Source organism: Panthera onca, chromosome D3 (genome assembly GCF_046562875.1).
Source record: "Panthera onca isolate mPanOnc1 chromosome D3, mPanOnc1 haplotype 2, whole genome shotgun sequence".
NCBI lineage: Eukaryota > Metazoa > Chordata > Mammalia > Carnivora > Felidae > Panthera > Panthera onca.
In genome coordinates this window covers 652,840-667,509 of record NC_138350.1, presented here as the reverse complement: position 1 = coordinate 667,509, position 14,670 = coordinate 652,840, and the positions used below count along the sequence as shown (strand labels likewise).

The 14,670-nt window shown below is 63.7% G+C and overlaps 1 protein-coding gene across 11 annotated transcripts in view; it reads left to right on the top strand.

The window, feature by feature from the left end:
• Positions 1-4,507: 4,507 nt before the first annotated feature.
• The window catches only part of FBRSL1 (fibrosin like 1), a 78,792-nt gene continuing 68,629 nt past the window's right edge, over positions 4,508-14,670 (top strand). For 4 of the 11 annotated variants that reach the window (XR_013551427.2, XM_078435988.2, XM_078435984.2 and 1 more), the window contains exon 1: positions 4,552-4,968. Coding sequence is in view for 10 of the 11 variants with exons in the window: in XM_078435988.2 (XP_078292114.2) it covers positions 4,690-4,968 (279 nt within the window). In the remaining variant the exon portion in view is untranslated. Of the gene's footprint in view, positions 4,969-14,670 lie in introns of all 11 variants that reach the window. The other 7 variants (XM_078435985.2, XM_078435986.2, XM_078435993.2 and 4 more) reach the window with 6 other exon arrangements.

Here is a 14,670-nt window from a genome sequence, read left to right as displayed (position 1 = left end):
TTGGGGGCAGGGCACCGTGGATCCCAGCTCTGTGTGCGACAGGGGCAAACCTGGGTGCCTTGCCCGCCCTCTGGGGTGAATCGGGCCCCGCTTTCACTTCTGCCTGCCAGGACATGCCGGTGGTTTCTCATGCGGGGCTCCCTGCTCAGCAGGAAGCCAGCCACTGGCCTCCGGGAGGGAATGCGGTGTCAGGACTGGTGACGGTGACGGAGGGTGTGGGTGGGGGGGAGGGGCAGGATGTGGGGAGCCCCCAGGGCAGGAGCAGCCTCAGAAACTGACCACAGAGCAGGTCCTGAGGAGCAGGAATTAGGGGAAGGGGCGCATTTGGGATGGGTGCACCCCAAAGTTCAGTCTCTTGAACACAGGGCTCAAGACAGATTGGGATTCCAGGAACAGGCTGTCACAAATGGGAAAACAGTCCCCAAATGTTTACTTCCTCTGTCACAGAGCCACACCCATTCCCTGCCACGTGACTCTGCACTACCAGCCCCCCCGCCCCCCCCCTCAGTGGCAGGCACGGGCTTCCGACCGACCGTGTGGGACGGTCTCGGCCACCTGACTTGCTTGGCATCGTATATGAACAGACAAGATGCCAGGCTTAGAGAAGAGGCTTTCAGGGTGTCTGTGTGGTTTGCTTGGCCCTGTGGGTTTGGCAAAGAGAATGCCCCACGTAGCTCATCTCTTGCCACCTGGGTCCCAGAGAGAGAGAGAGAGAGAGACAGAGAGAGAGAGGAGAGAGACCCTTGGGGGTCTGAACCTGACCCACGGCCTGGAGCAGAGCCGCTCAGGTCAACCTACAGCCCTGGGAGCAAGAAAAACATGATGTTTTCAAGTCCTAGGGCTTTCTGAGCAGTGTGTGTTCTAAGCTTTTCTCACAGGAGCTGTCGTATCTGCCCACCCTTGGCTAGGGGACGGCTAGGGGACAGAGGGGAATGGCTAGGGGACGAGGGGCATCTCAATGAGCTAACCCCCCCCCCCCCCAACCGAGACTGCAGCCACAGAAATGGTCTCAAATACACTGACGTGCCATGACCTGAAGGAGGTGGGACGCATACCGGGAAGGCTCTGCAGGGTGGACCAAACCTCTGGTTCACAGATGCGGCACCAGGGGCCAGCCTGTTAGCCAGAACACGTTTTCCAGCTGTCACCCTGCAAGCAAAAAGCATGTCTGAACCCCAAAGGAGCAGCTGGCTCTGGTGATTTATAGGGCCTGAATCGGATCCGTGAGAGCAAATTGAATTTTGAATACAATTTCATGTCAATTAACTTTGCTCCCAGCCTTACAGAGGAGCAATGACTCTGAAGCAAAACCCAACCGCGAAGATTGATGGGGCTGACGCGGCCGGGCTGTCCTGGAAGGAGCTACTTGTCCACAATGTCTCCTGGAGCTCTGCTGGGGAGGGCGCAGTGCCCCGTGCAGTGACCAGGTGAGGGCTGGGCTTCGGGGCCGCAGTGCTGGGCCGGCGCTCCTAGGGCAGAGGGGGTGGAGGGGTGGAGGGGTGGTGGCGGTGGAGACGGCGTTCCCGCCTGTGGGGAGGGGAGGACCCCTCTGCCCTTATTGCACTGGGAAGGACGGTCCTCAGGGATGCGACGAAGGGACAGCAGGGACCTGGGCTGGCAGTAGGGCAGAAGCCAAGCCCCAGGGGCCTGGGAGGGAGCCAGTGAGATGCCCAGAACTAGGGCAGAAAGATGCAGGCTATCACGGTCATCAAGAGCCCGGCCCTGGTGGGGATGGCCTGGGGGAGGTGGGGGCAGGGGGTGAGTGAGGACGCTGGTGGCTTCACATGAACAAGGGGCGGCACTCATGTGCAAGCCCTACTATGTGCCAGGTGCTGCGGTGGTGCGGAAACCTGTGTTTCCCCGAACCTGCCCACTGCAGATTCTCAAGACCGGATGACCCCGGAACTCCGGGGCCCTGAGATGTATGCTGGTGAGTCTCCCAGGCCCACGTGGCTGACAGCTTCAGAGCTGGGGAGCTCTCTGAACCCGCAGACAACCCGCCGCAGGGAGCAGGGTCATCACCGCCCGCCCTGTTCAGAGCAGGGACTCCAGGCCAGAGGAGCGAGATTATTCACCCAGTCTGCTTCTAGGCCTACCCTGCCCAGCGCAGCCTCATTCTAGGAGGGTGGGGAAGGGGAGACGGGAGAGGTCCCATAGAAAGCGCCAGGCTGGGTGTAGGTGGGTCTCTGTACCCTCCAGAGCAGGTATGGAGCCCTTGGAGCAGGCCATGGACCCAAAGGCCTGTATCCAAATGAAATCCTGAAGCGCTATCCTGGGACACCCTCCCACACCCACATTTTCTGGTCTTCTGTCTTCGGGGGTAACTAAGGAAGAAGAAACAGAGACGTTCGGGTTCCATTTCTGTCTTCCTGATGAGGTTCTGACAAATCACTAGGGATGATGCTGATGGAGTCAGAGTTTTCATAACAAAACCCGGAATGCGAAGAAGGGAAGGGGAGCCCTGCCCCCACCCTAGGAAGGTTAGGAGGGGGGAGGGGAGGGGCCGGGGTGGATTGGAGGCTGGCAGTTCAGGGGCCTGACCCTGCACCCAGAGTATGTGGAGCTGCCTTCCCAACTGCCCCCAGGGACAGCCCGGCCAACAGGGCCCCCAGACCACACACCTCCCTGCCCCTCCCCCCCACGTCGGGATCATACAGACTGAACGGGAGCCCAAGCTCCTGAACGGGAGGACAGAACATCCCTCCAGCCTTGCCCAGGGCAGTGCTTCCTCATCAAGCAAAGGGGCACCTGCCAGAGCTCATCCATTGTGTTTCCTTCACTCTCCACGCACACCAGCAAATGCTTCCCCGCCTCAGTGCCTTTGCAGAGGCTGTGCTCTCTGCAGGGAAACACGGTTCCCCAGTTCCGTGCACGGCCAGTCAGCTCCTTCCCATCTTGCAGGTCTCAGCTCAGATCCTCACTCGGAGGCATTCTGGGACCACCCAACACTCACTTCCTATGACAGATCCCTATTCAGTTTTCTTCATGTTATCATTAGATATTATCTTATTTGGCTCTGTGCTCATGTTCCCTCCCACTTCTGAAAGGGCCATCTGTCTCCTCCGTCACAGCATCACAGACGGTGCTGGTGCCTGGACGGGACGTAGTGCATTTGGTAAATATGTGCTGAATGAATTAATGAGCTTACGATTGAAGAAAACGGACGGCCTCTCCCCACCTGCGTGTCCCTCCTTACCCCAGGCGGTCTCTTGTTGGGGAAAGAGGAAGCTCACCCGTCTATGTAGCTTTCAACTCTTCAGCCGCCCCTTCCCGTCAGTTCCTGCTCCGCTGTAGCACTCAACCCCTGCGGCCCAAACTGCTATCTCTATGCAAACCAGGCAGCCCTGTGGCATCAGTGAGGCAGTCTCTACGGGTACATTCTGGGTTCCTCTGACCTTGGGAGAGCCGCCTTACTGTAAAGTCTGAGCAGCCTGACCTAGAACCGCAACAGGAAGTCAGGGCTCCACCTGGGCGGGGAGCACTGGAGGCTACCTGGAGCTGAGAGCCTGCAGGAGACCCCCAGGGAGAGGGGCAGGGGGCACACGGAGAGACGGCTTAGACTGGGGGACGGAGTAGTGGAAGGCTGGGAAACGTGCACTGGGCCTTCACACACTCGCTCTCTGGGCCGCGGCGGTCCGTTCCCCTTCCACGCACATCCCTACACACGTGGGCAGGACTTCTAGGGGTCTGCGAGAACTCCTCCAGTAACACCCCACCCCCGCCCCCATATCAGCAGTGGCATTGATGATGCCCTCCCCATCGGGAGCGGGGACTAAGAAGCCCCATGCTTCGCACCCCACCACAGCCCCCAGCCCGGGTGTGACGGTGAGCTTGCCCCATCGGCCCACGTGTCTGGTTTGGCTGGAGAGGCCCCACGTTTCCGGCATGAGACCCAGCCTGGAAAGGCGCAGAGACCCCCTGGACCCGGCACCTCCCACGTGAAGACGCGCCTGTCCAGGTGCAGGCATAGGGGTGGGAAGAGGCGGGGCCTCCCAGCTCCCTCCCCGAGAGGCGGAGCCTGAAAGGGCGGGGCGGGGCATGGAGGGGCGGGGCCTCGGGCGAAGGAGGCGGGGCGGGGCCGGCCTGGGCGGGGCGGACGGCGCCTGGGGCGGAGCCTTGGCGCGGTCGGGCCCGCGGCGCGCCGGGGGGGGGGGGGGGGCGGGGCCGGGGCGCGGTCGGGGCGGGGCCTGGGCGGGGCCGGCTCTGGGCTCCGCCGGAGCGCCCACTTCCTCTGGCGCTGGCTGCCGGGCGGAAGTACGTCAGTTGTTATCTGCTCCAGGCTCCGCCGCCGCTGCCGCTGCCGCCGCCGCCGCCGCCGCCGCCGCCGCCTCAGCCGCCTCAGCCTCACGAGCCACGGCGCCTCAGCTCGGGACCCGCCCCGCCCGCGCTCCGCCCGCCGCCGTCGCCGCCCGCCGCGAATGAGGCGCGCCCCCGGGGCCGCGGCCGAGGGCCGCTGAGCGCCGGCCGCCCCGCCGATGCGCGCGGCCGCCCGCGCCGGGGCTCCCAGGCCGCGCCGGGCCCGGGGCTGAGGAACCCCGCGCGGCATGCCCGGCCCGGCCCGCCGCCCGCCGCCGCCCAGGGCCCGAGCCCGCGCGGCCCGCACCGAGCCCGGCGGCGCCGCGTAGCGCAGCGGCAGCGGCAGCGGGAGCGCGGGAGCCCGACGGCGCGGCCGCAAGGTCACCGCGCACCATGGAGGCCAAGGTCCGCCAGAGCCGGCGCTCGCGCGCGCAGCGGGACCGCGGCCGGCGCCGGGAGGCGGCCCGCGACGCCCGTGACCAGAGCGCGTCGTCGGGCGACGAGACCGAGCCCGGGCCTGGCAAGGAGAACGCGGGCCTGCCCCGCGCGCCCCCGCCCCGCGCCGCCGCCGTGCGCCCCCCGCGCCGCCGCCGCCGCGAGTCCAGCTCGCAGGAGGAGGAGGTCATCGACGGCTTCGCCATCGCCAGCTTCAGCACGCTGGAGGCCTTGGAGGTAGGTGGGGCGGCGGGCGGGGCGCGCCTGGGGCGGCGGCACACCCACCCCGCGGGGCCGCCCGGGGCCCGCGCGCCTCGCAGGTGGCTCCGGGAGGGCCCGGCCGCCTGCGGTGGATGCAGCGGGTGTTCGTGTCTGGAGCTGCGAGCGAGAAGAGTGTCTAAATTACACTGTCCAAACCGAAGGCCGTCTGGTTGCACACTCGCCTGTTTTCAGCTGTTTCTTTTAGCAAAATCTCACTTCATCCGGCCCAGGACGTGCCGGGGAGGGGAGCGCTGCTGGCGGTGGTGAAGGCAGTCGTGGAATGGATACTTTGAGATTCTTCCTGTTCCTTTCGTCCTCCTGGAGGTTTTTGTTTAGACGGAGGGGGAGGGGTAGTATCTAAGACCTCCCTCCCGGTTGTGTATTCACCGGCTGGTAAATAGGGTGGCAAAAAATACTGCTTGTATGGCCGAGTTATCCTCTGGCTTATTTGCTCAGCAAATACTGCCCTTCTTGCATGGACCCAGGTGAGTGGAGAAGGACAGGAATGCTGACTGTCAGAGATCTGGCGACTGGGGCGAGTGGGGAGCCCCTGTCTCCTAGAGCGATGTAGGCGTGCTGGCCAGCCCCACACCCTGCAGGGGCCCCATGCAGCTCTTATTTGGGAAGGCCGGCATCTGCTGCGTTTGGGGTCCCAGAGATGGCTCAGTTCACAGCCCCCTTCCTTTTCCTGGGCCTCGGGGCCAGTGGCCTGGGATCCCCAGTCAGAGGCTGAGCTTTGGGAGAGGGGACAGGCCTACCTTGCAGGCCCCTGCAGCGCACCCTGTCCCTAAGGTCCTCCAGGTCTGTGGACATTCTGAGTGTCAGACGCTGGCCGCCAAGGAGAGGTGGCCCAGGGACAGGTTTGCTGCTTTCTGTCTGGGCAGGCGGATGCACAGAGGCGGGGCATTTACACCCACCACGCAGCCCCCCCCCCCCCACCCCTGCATCCCTAGGGGGCCTGACATCATTCCCGGATCCAGGGGTCCCCAGCTAAGACGCTTTTTGGGGGGGTGGCACATGCCACAGCTCCGAACTGAGAAGGGGTGGCCAAGTTGTGTCCTGTGGTTTCTGAGAGTGCTCACGCCAGCCACCTTCTGCACGTGTACCTGCCCCGCCAGGTGGGGAACAAGCAAAACCCTAACTGGTCCCCAAGGCTCCGCAACCATCCGGTTGGCCTCTCCCACCCGACGTCCTCTCGAACCAGCTTGTTAGCCCCTGTGAGGTTCTGCTGCCTCGGGGCCCCTGTTCCTGCTGTCCCCTCTGCCGAGGTCTTCAGGAGCCTTCGTGTCTCAGCATAGATGTCACCTAGAGAGACCCCCCCCCCCCTCCCACCGACCTTCTGAAGGGGCGTCCCTCCTTCCCCACCTCTGCCCTGTCGATCTCCCACTTTCCTTCCTTCAGTGGCCACTCTCTGTCTGAAGCCATCTGGTGATTTACTCGCTCTCCGTGTTGGCTCTCTCCCCACCAGAACTTGTAGGCTGGGAGGGAGCAGGCAGCACGTGTGTCTTGTGTGTCGTTCGTGAGTTCCCCTGCCCCGTGCGTGTTGCGGAGTGAAGGAGCGAGAGCAGACCCCGCTGTTCAGGAAGGCTGCGCCAGGGGCCCCGCTGCGCCCCGCTGACATAAGCCCGCCAGTTGCACGCGCTGCCCGCGGCGGCCTTGGCTGTAACTGCCCCTCTGGCATCAGGAACACTGGAAGTGCAGCTGTGGGTTTGGGGGCTCGGACCAGTCCCGGTCAGGTCACAGAGGGCCGGAGCCTGCTTTCGGCTTGGCGTTCATACAGCCACGTCAGCAGGCCCCTTTCTCTGCCCTGCTGAGCCCGGGAGGGATCCGCCTGCCTTGGAAAGTACGGGGCTTCTGCACAAGTCACAACTTCTAGCTGGGCTCTGTTGTTCGGGCTCTTTTCTTGCTAAAGCGTAATGGTTTTCCCCAGAATTCAGATAACTCATAAGGGCATCGAGTGACTAGCACACAGCGAACACGTATCCGAGCGGACACCGTTCTGAGTCTGTCCCCGAACTCCGTGGTACAGCTGGGGACACTGAGGCCCCGTGCCGTGAGTGTCAAGCTGCCAACCCCCGGGGCACGAACGGCCAAATGTCGGGTAGACCTGCCCAGGACATTTGGAGAGTGCCAATGTCCAGGAGTCCTCCTTTCCTTTGTCCTGAGGGTGCGGCCTACCCTGCCCCCGCAAGCCCCTGGCCCCACCCTTCCAGCACCCCCGCCCCGTACGCACCCGTGTCTGCCCCTAAGGGAGTACAAGTCCTTGCCCCGTGTGGCTGAGGATGTAAGCCACTTCTGTGAGATGCCGTGGCCACACGCGTGGGGCAGTAGTGTTGTTGGCTGAGGAGAGGGCTCCCAGGTCCCGTCTGGCTCGTGGTGTTGTCCCCACAGGAGTCCGGGGCTGGATGGCCGGAGCTCGGCGTCCGAGGCCAGGGTGTGCCCTCCTGAGCCCTCGTCTTTCGTCAACTTTCTGATTCTCCGTTTAACAGGGTGGGAGCAGGAAGCAGGTGGTGGTGGAACAGGGGTCTTGTGGTTTGGTAGCGGGACAGAAGCTGTCTTTGCTCTCACCAGCCGGGAACATTGGGGACAGGTAGATGTTTCCTGCCATCCTGGTTCCTGTGACATCTCTGTCTCCAGAGGTGAGGGGAAGGCCCTTGGAGGACAGACAGGCCAGGGCAGAATTGAAATGCTCTGCCTGGGTCTTCCTCCCTAATGCAAAAGGCAACCCTTAGGCCACAGGTCAGGTGGTACCAGCCCCTAGGTCCCCCGGGAGATTCACTTTGCAGACCTGCCGTGCGCCTGCCAGCACCTTCCTCGGGGTGCCTGTGCGCCGGCCCTTCCCTCCACACCCTGTCGGTGCCCAGCTCTTGAGAAAGCCGTGTACCGCTGGCACCCGGCGGAAACCACCCTTCTGGTTCGGCACCTGTGTAATTCTTTGTTAATTTGATTTCAGACAGCAAGACACTTGCCCCTGGTTCAAAGGTCGGTATCAGCGAAAAGGGGTTGTCCTGAGAAAATTCTCAGCCCCGGCCCAGACGTCCGCAGTAACTTTTCTCACCAGCTCCTGGCCTTTCCAGAGCGTGTTGTGTAGATGTACGCACACAGATGTGTACTCTTACGTCCCTCCCTTTTTGCTAGAGAGAGAGGGTTATTCACCACTCCTGCGTGTGTGTCTAAGAGGTACGTGCCCGAGAGTAAAGATGAAAAGGAAAACACCCAAAGTTCTAGCTGTGGTTAACAGGTGACTTCCTTTCTCTAATTCTGTTTCCCCCACCGATCACTGCGCCTTGTCTAGGTAACCCGACCAGCCGTACACAGAGCTGTGCTGAGAAACCCTGCCCCGGCCTCCCTGTGGCCAAATCAGCAGGTGAATGGCTGTGTGGGCAGGTGGTCCTGGCCTGGTTGCCCGGCTCCCAGTGCTGTCCAGGGGTGTGTGTGCATTTCTGCCAGAAATAACCAAGTTCTCCCAGCCTTAGGATGCTGGGGCCACTGGCTTCGAGGCAGGCGGGGGAGGCTGCCTCAGTCCTGATGGGCGGTGGCCCCGTGGGAGGGGTGTGCGGTGTGCCAGAACTCCCCTAGGCCACGTGCAGGGCGCTCCGTGGTAGTGATCTCTCTGCAAGCTGGGTTCAGTGTCCCCCGGGGCGAGGGGCACACAGTCATGCTAGGTCTGGTTGCTAAGGGCCAGGAGTGCGGGGGGTCACGATGTGGCCCCGCTGTCCATGTGCAAAAGCCCACGCTGTTGGTCCCGCAGGTGGGGGCCTTGATCTAGGGGGCCGTGTGCCGCGCCCGGCCCATCCCTCCAATAAGGGGGACAAAGGCGAGTTGGTGCCGAGAGGAGTGTCCATGCCCACCAGCCAGAGCACCTCCTCCAGGCTGCCTCCTACTCTCCAGATGGGGAAACCGAGGCCCAGAGAGGGGGAGCATTTTGCCTGCAGTCATGGGACACAGGCACAGCCCCAAGCCTGGGACCTGCTTGGGCCAGCATTGGGTCGCTCCCCCGTCCTCCTGAGGGCCACTGCTGTTGGGGAGGGGCTGCTCCCACCAAGGTGGGGACCCCCCCCCCCCCAGCTGGGTGGAAGTAGAGCCGTGGCGTGGCCTGCTCTGCCCGCGTGGACACCCGCTGCCTTGCCTGGACAGCAGCAGTGTGCTGGGTGTGGGGTGGGAGTGTGGACTGGGCTCTCCTGTCCTGTGGGTCAGCGCCCTGTTGTGGGAAGGTGTGTCACGGGAGCGCTGGTGACGCGGACGGCCGAGGGCGCTGTCCTCACACAGCCCTCCGTAGATGCGGAGACTGAAGCCCAGGGTGGCCGAGCTCTCACCTGGGATCTGCCCAGCATAGCACCAGACCACAGACACCTCCTGAGTCTCGACCGAAACTTGTGTTGCGTCTTCTAGACGTTCTTTGGGATGAATCTGAGCTCGAGCAGAGAGGGCAGTGGTCTGCGTGACTTCTAAAGGGATGGCCTTTCCGGGCTGCAGGAGTGGCAGTAGGTGCCCACGCCGCCCTGGGTCCGCTGCCTGACCTCTGGGGAAGGGCCGCCCCGTCTGAGCTCCGTGGGCATCGACGGTCTGCAGAGCCTTTGACTACGCACAGGCTGGGAGGGGTCCACTCCTCGCCGCACACGCCTGTCGTGGGCGGTGAGGCCATAGGGTGAACGCTCACGCACGGTGGCATGGCGCGGTGGAGGTGGCCGTGGTCCTCCTGATACGTGGTGGCCCTGTGTATCTGGTGGCCAGCTTGCTGTCCCTGCCACCCCTGGGCACAGGTGAGGGTCTTGGGCCTCAGTTTGCCTGTCCTGCCCACACCGTGGCCCCGCACGGGACCGACGGCGGCAGAGGCAGCTGCCCTCGAGTGCCCGGAAGAAGCCGCGCTACACCGGGAGGTGGAGCCTCCCCTTCCGGCCAGTGGGCTTGGCCGGGAGGGGCAGCACGGGCCGTGGGGGCACCCCTGCGGCAGGCCACAGCCCACTTTCCCTCTGCCCTCGCTCTGAGCTTCCAGACAGAGTTTCAGGTCCACGGCAGGTGCGTGTGTGTAGCGTGTCCACGTCCGAGGTATATTCGTGTGTGTGCGCGCGCACATGTGGATACACACGTCTGTGGTGTGTCCTTGTCTGGGCACGTGTGTAAATCCCTGTGAACGTCTGTGTGCCGCAGACCCCGTCTGGGGCAGCAGCTCTGTGGCGTGGACAGAGCGGAGGACAGGCCTACACGTAGGGAAACCCCGTCCTGGAGCTCCAGGACAGGGCCTCACCCCCTCCCTCCATTGTCCTGGGCCTGCTGCAAGATGGTCACCCCCACCCCCGCCCCAGCGGGCAGCAGATGCTCATGAGCTCACAGAGCTGGCCCCTGTCCCTACCGCCCCCCCTGGCCTCTTGGGCCCATCAGCTTCTCTGCTCTAAACTTCTAATTCAGTAACCTTGCCCCTACTGGGGCCCCTCCACACCCCACCCCAGCCAGCCCCTCACTCCTGACCCCCCTCCCCCCCCCCCCCCCCCCGAGAATCCTCAGACACACACATTGGCACACTTCTGGCCTTTGTTGTCTGCTCTGTCCCCTGCCCAGAAGATTCTTTCCCCAATTGTCAGGGTGACTCACTGTCCGATCACATACCCCCTTCCCTGGCAGGGAGTCTTCAACTCCTGTGTCCAGGCCGCCCCAGCCCCTCCCGGCTTACCGTCTGTTCCCCGCCCCGCCCTGCAGACTCAGGTGTCCCCCACCCAGAACCTCCTGTGTGCTTGTTTCCCGAGAGAAGCTCCTAGACCTGGGGCGGGGCTGTGGCGGTGCTCTGTTCATTTTGATACGTGGGAGGCCGTTGTCCTTGACCGTGGTACGGGTCTCTTCCTGCGGAGGGTCTGTGCATTTGCTGACTTGTCCTGCCTCGGGCCTGGGTTGTTCTGCTTTCTGATTGGCTGCTTCAGTGTTTGTACCCGGGCACTTTGTAGAATTTCCTTCTCAGTTCTGAGAGTTTCCCGGCAGAGCGTCTAGGTTTCCCGTTGGCCACTGAGGCAGCCATCCCTGCTACCTCCCTTCCTGCCCTGTGGCGTCTGTCAGCACCTCCACGGCACCGCGTGGGGGCCCCGTCCTTTCCGGCGGGGCTCCTGCTTCCCCTGGACTCCGTGTGGCTGCTGTGTCCCGCCTGGGAGAGGTCTGCGCTCACACCAGAAGTGATCCGTGTGCTGTACTCACCCTCCTGTGTGATGATTGTCTTCCTTCTCTGGACCCAGTGACAGCAGGCTGTCCCTGAGTGCCTTGCCATGTGGTCTCGTGCCCGCTGCATCTTTCCTTGTGCCCTGGAACAGAGTGGCATGAGAATCATCAACTCCTCCCACACCTGGAAAGAACACTTGGGGTCCCAGCTTTCCAGCCTCATTTGCTGGTGGCTGGTTCAAGACCCGTGTCAGCTCCCTTTGGGATGGGGAAGCAGGTGATGGGTAAGGGCTCTGTGGGACCAGCTTGCCGGAAACAGGGTCAGCAGGGCACTCCACCCCCAACCCCCGGAGCAGGCTGGCATGGGACAGGAGCTCCTGAGAAGGGCTGCCTGTGAGCTGGCAGGTGTGAGACCTCAGGCCCTGTCCCCCTGCATTCTGTTCGGGAGGGCAGTGGCTGCTTTCTGGAGGAAGGACACCAGAGTCCGGAAACTGCTCCCACCGTGGGCTTGGGCATTGGCATGTTCTCGGGGCAGCCCGAGAGGCAGCAGCTGCACAGTGACTGGGCAGGGCGTACACGGGAGCCACCATCATCCCGGCCTTGACCGCTGTGGTTCGCATGCCCTTCACGGAGCTCCCAGAGGCGGGGGCCATGGTCGGCCCTTTAGGGAAACTGAGGGGGAAACTGAGGCACCAGGCTTGTGTTTATAGCCCCTGGTGGAAGAGTAGCTGGGTCGGGCACAGGCCTGACCAGGGTGCCCTGACGTAGTCACAACCGGTTTGGGATGCCTAGAGAAGGTTGATGGGGCGGCCGGGCTGGGGCCCCAAGGGCACCCGAGGCACTTTCTCCCTTGGGATCCGGAATCTGAAACCCACATGGAATGAGTGCTCCGGGGACTCTGGGCAGGTGTGGCATCTGGTTCCACGTGGAGCCTGTTCTGGTGCCCTGGTTCACCAGGGCAGCTAAAGAAAGGAAACTGACCAGCGAGTTCCCGGCCTTGTTCAGCCCCCCAGGACTGTGTACCAGGACCCTGCTGCCCAGCCCAGCACAGGAGTGGTGTGTGCGTGGGGAGAAGGACCCCCCTGCAGAAAGGCCAGGGGGGCACATCCACGTCCCTCCCCACACCCTCCCGGCGGCCCAGCGTAGACTCCAGCCGAGTGAGGCCCTGCAGGGGCCCCGGCTCTGCTGTTTTCTCGGAGCAGCTGTTCGGGGCGGGCCGCTCCCTGGACTCCACGCGGCTGGCCGGAGCCGCATACACTCTGACCGAGCTGCAGGTGCCCGTGGGCCCTGGACGAAGGCGGGCACTCTGGTGAGAGCGGGGTGTCAGCAGGTGGTCGTAGAGGCAGGGCAGCCATTGTGTGGGCACGGGGGTGGCCCTGCCGGAAGGCTGCCGCCTGTACCCCGTTGCCAGGGAGGAGCAGGAGGCCAGAGCCCAGCCCGAGGTGCAGCCGTGCTGAAAGTCACGAGGGTCAGGAGGACGGTGACCAGGGCCGAGGTCAGGGCAGAGTGCCGTGTCTCCTCTGCACCAGATGAGGCGTTCGCTCATTTCACCTCCCTGCAGCTCCTCCAGCGGGAGCCGTGCTGTCGCCGCTGTATAGACAAGGACGCTGAGGCAAGGGGAGTCAGTCTGCAGCCGGCATGGGGTTGAAACCAGGCATGGGGCACGAGTGTGTGCACCTCAGGGGGGCTGGGGTTGGAGGCCACGGGTTGCATGGCCACGCCGGGTGCCATGCTGCCTTGAGTGGCCAGCACCTGCCGTGCGCCCCCCGCCCCCCGCAAACACTCTCCAGCCTTGGGGAAGGCTGTTCATGTGGCCCTAGGGCTCCCGCCCCTCAGACCTAGAGCCCCCACAGGGACCCTCGGGATCTGCCATGACCCATCAGCTCTCTGACCTTACCCTTTGCAGCTGTCCCCTCTGGCCCCTTGCCCCAAACCCACGTACTGGTTGTCAGACCCTGACAGGCCTCTGGCTAGCCCTCAGCCAGTGCTGTTCCACACGCTGCATGCCTCCCCCTCAGCACCTGGTTCCATCTGTAGCACAGTGGGGATTTGTCAGGAATTCATGTAGATCGTCTCCTGGATAAAGCCGGGGGCCCCTGCCTCCTGAGGTCATCTCTCTGCCTGTCCCAGATCCTCTAAGGGCAGGCCCCTGTCTGTCATCCATGGAATGAACCCACATTCTCCGTGAGGCTCGGCCCTGCCCACCCCCTCACCTGGGGCCCCACACACTTCCGCCTCAGGGCCTTTGCACATGCTATGCTCGGGCCCATCTCCCAGGAGCAAGTTCAGGATGCTTCCTCTGACTCCTCCCCTGTCCCCCACCCACTGAGTGAGCCCAGTCCAGATGCCCGGTTTAAACTCAGTTCTCTTTCTCGCCATGTGGCCCCTAGGTAGCCCCCTGCCTGCTCTGGGCCTTGTTTTCCTCATCTGGAAAGTGGGGGTGATGAGCTAAAAGTTTTTGCCATATGGTCCTGGGCCCCTCCCTGTCCCCTCTCCGGAGCCCTTCTCTGAGCTGCCCCTGAGGTCTGTTCTCTTTGTCCCCCACCACAGGACAAAACAGAGGCAGGAGACACTTCAGCAACAGTGGCCCTGGCTTTGGCCTCCCTGGGCAGCCCCCACCGTGTGTGACAGCTGAGCAGGTCCCAGAGACCGAGGGGGGCTCGCAGGGCGGAGAGCCTGGGGCCGGCTCCGGCAGTCGTGGGCTGGTGCACGGCGTGCTGTCTGTGTGCGGAGGGCTGGGGAGGAACTTGGCCGGAGACTGACCTCCAAACCCGGTTGCCGGGACAGCGGTTGTGAACACAAAAATCCGTCGAATGTGGGTTAGATGGCGGCCTGGGGGGTCGGCACAGGGTCACAGAGTGGGGTTGCAGCGGGGTGTGCGTGCGGGGGCGTGGGAGGGTGCGTCTGTGGTGTTCAGGTGCAGACCTGGGCGGGTGGCCCGGAGCGGGGTCTGCCTGTCCCTTATCCGGGTCCCTCTTTGCTCCGGGCTCTGTGCCCGCCGCCCTCCTCCACCTCCATGCCTTGATCAGAGTGCCTGTCGCCGTCAGCATCTGTTCCACTTGTCCCTGGCCACGGGGTGGGTCTCCTCTGCCCCGGCAGCCACGCAGCGTGTGATGGCTGATGGGCGCTGCACAGACATGGGAAGGACGGAGTGTTTTCACAGAGCCTGAGGTGGGGGGTCCCCGCTAGAGCGCAGGGCAGGCTGCAGTGGTTCTGCGGGCAGCTGTCCTGCCCCTGCTGGCCCGCTTCCCAGCTCCCGGCTCTCTGCCTCGCCGGGTGTCCCGGCGTGTAGGACACCCTGTGAGCGGCGCCTGGAAGCAGGGGTGCCGAGGAGGAGTGCTGTGAGCTAGCAGGCGACTGGCCCAGAGGGACCAAGGCTCACGAGGCAGGCTCTGGAAGGTTCTGGAGCAGCCGAGGTGTCTGTGAGGCCTTTAGGGGACGGTCCTCGAGGGCAGGGTTACGCTCGAGTAGCCACGGCACCGGGGGGTTGAGGGGCCTCTCAGGCAGGGAGCGCCGTCCGTCTGGTGTGGGTGT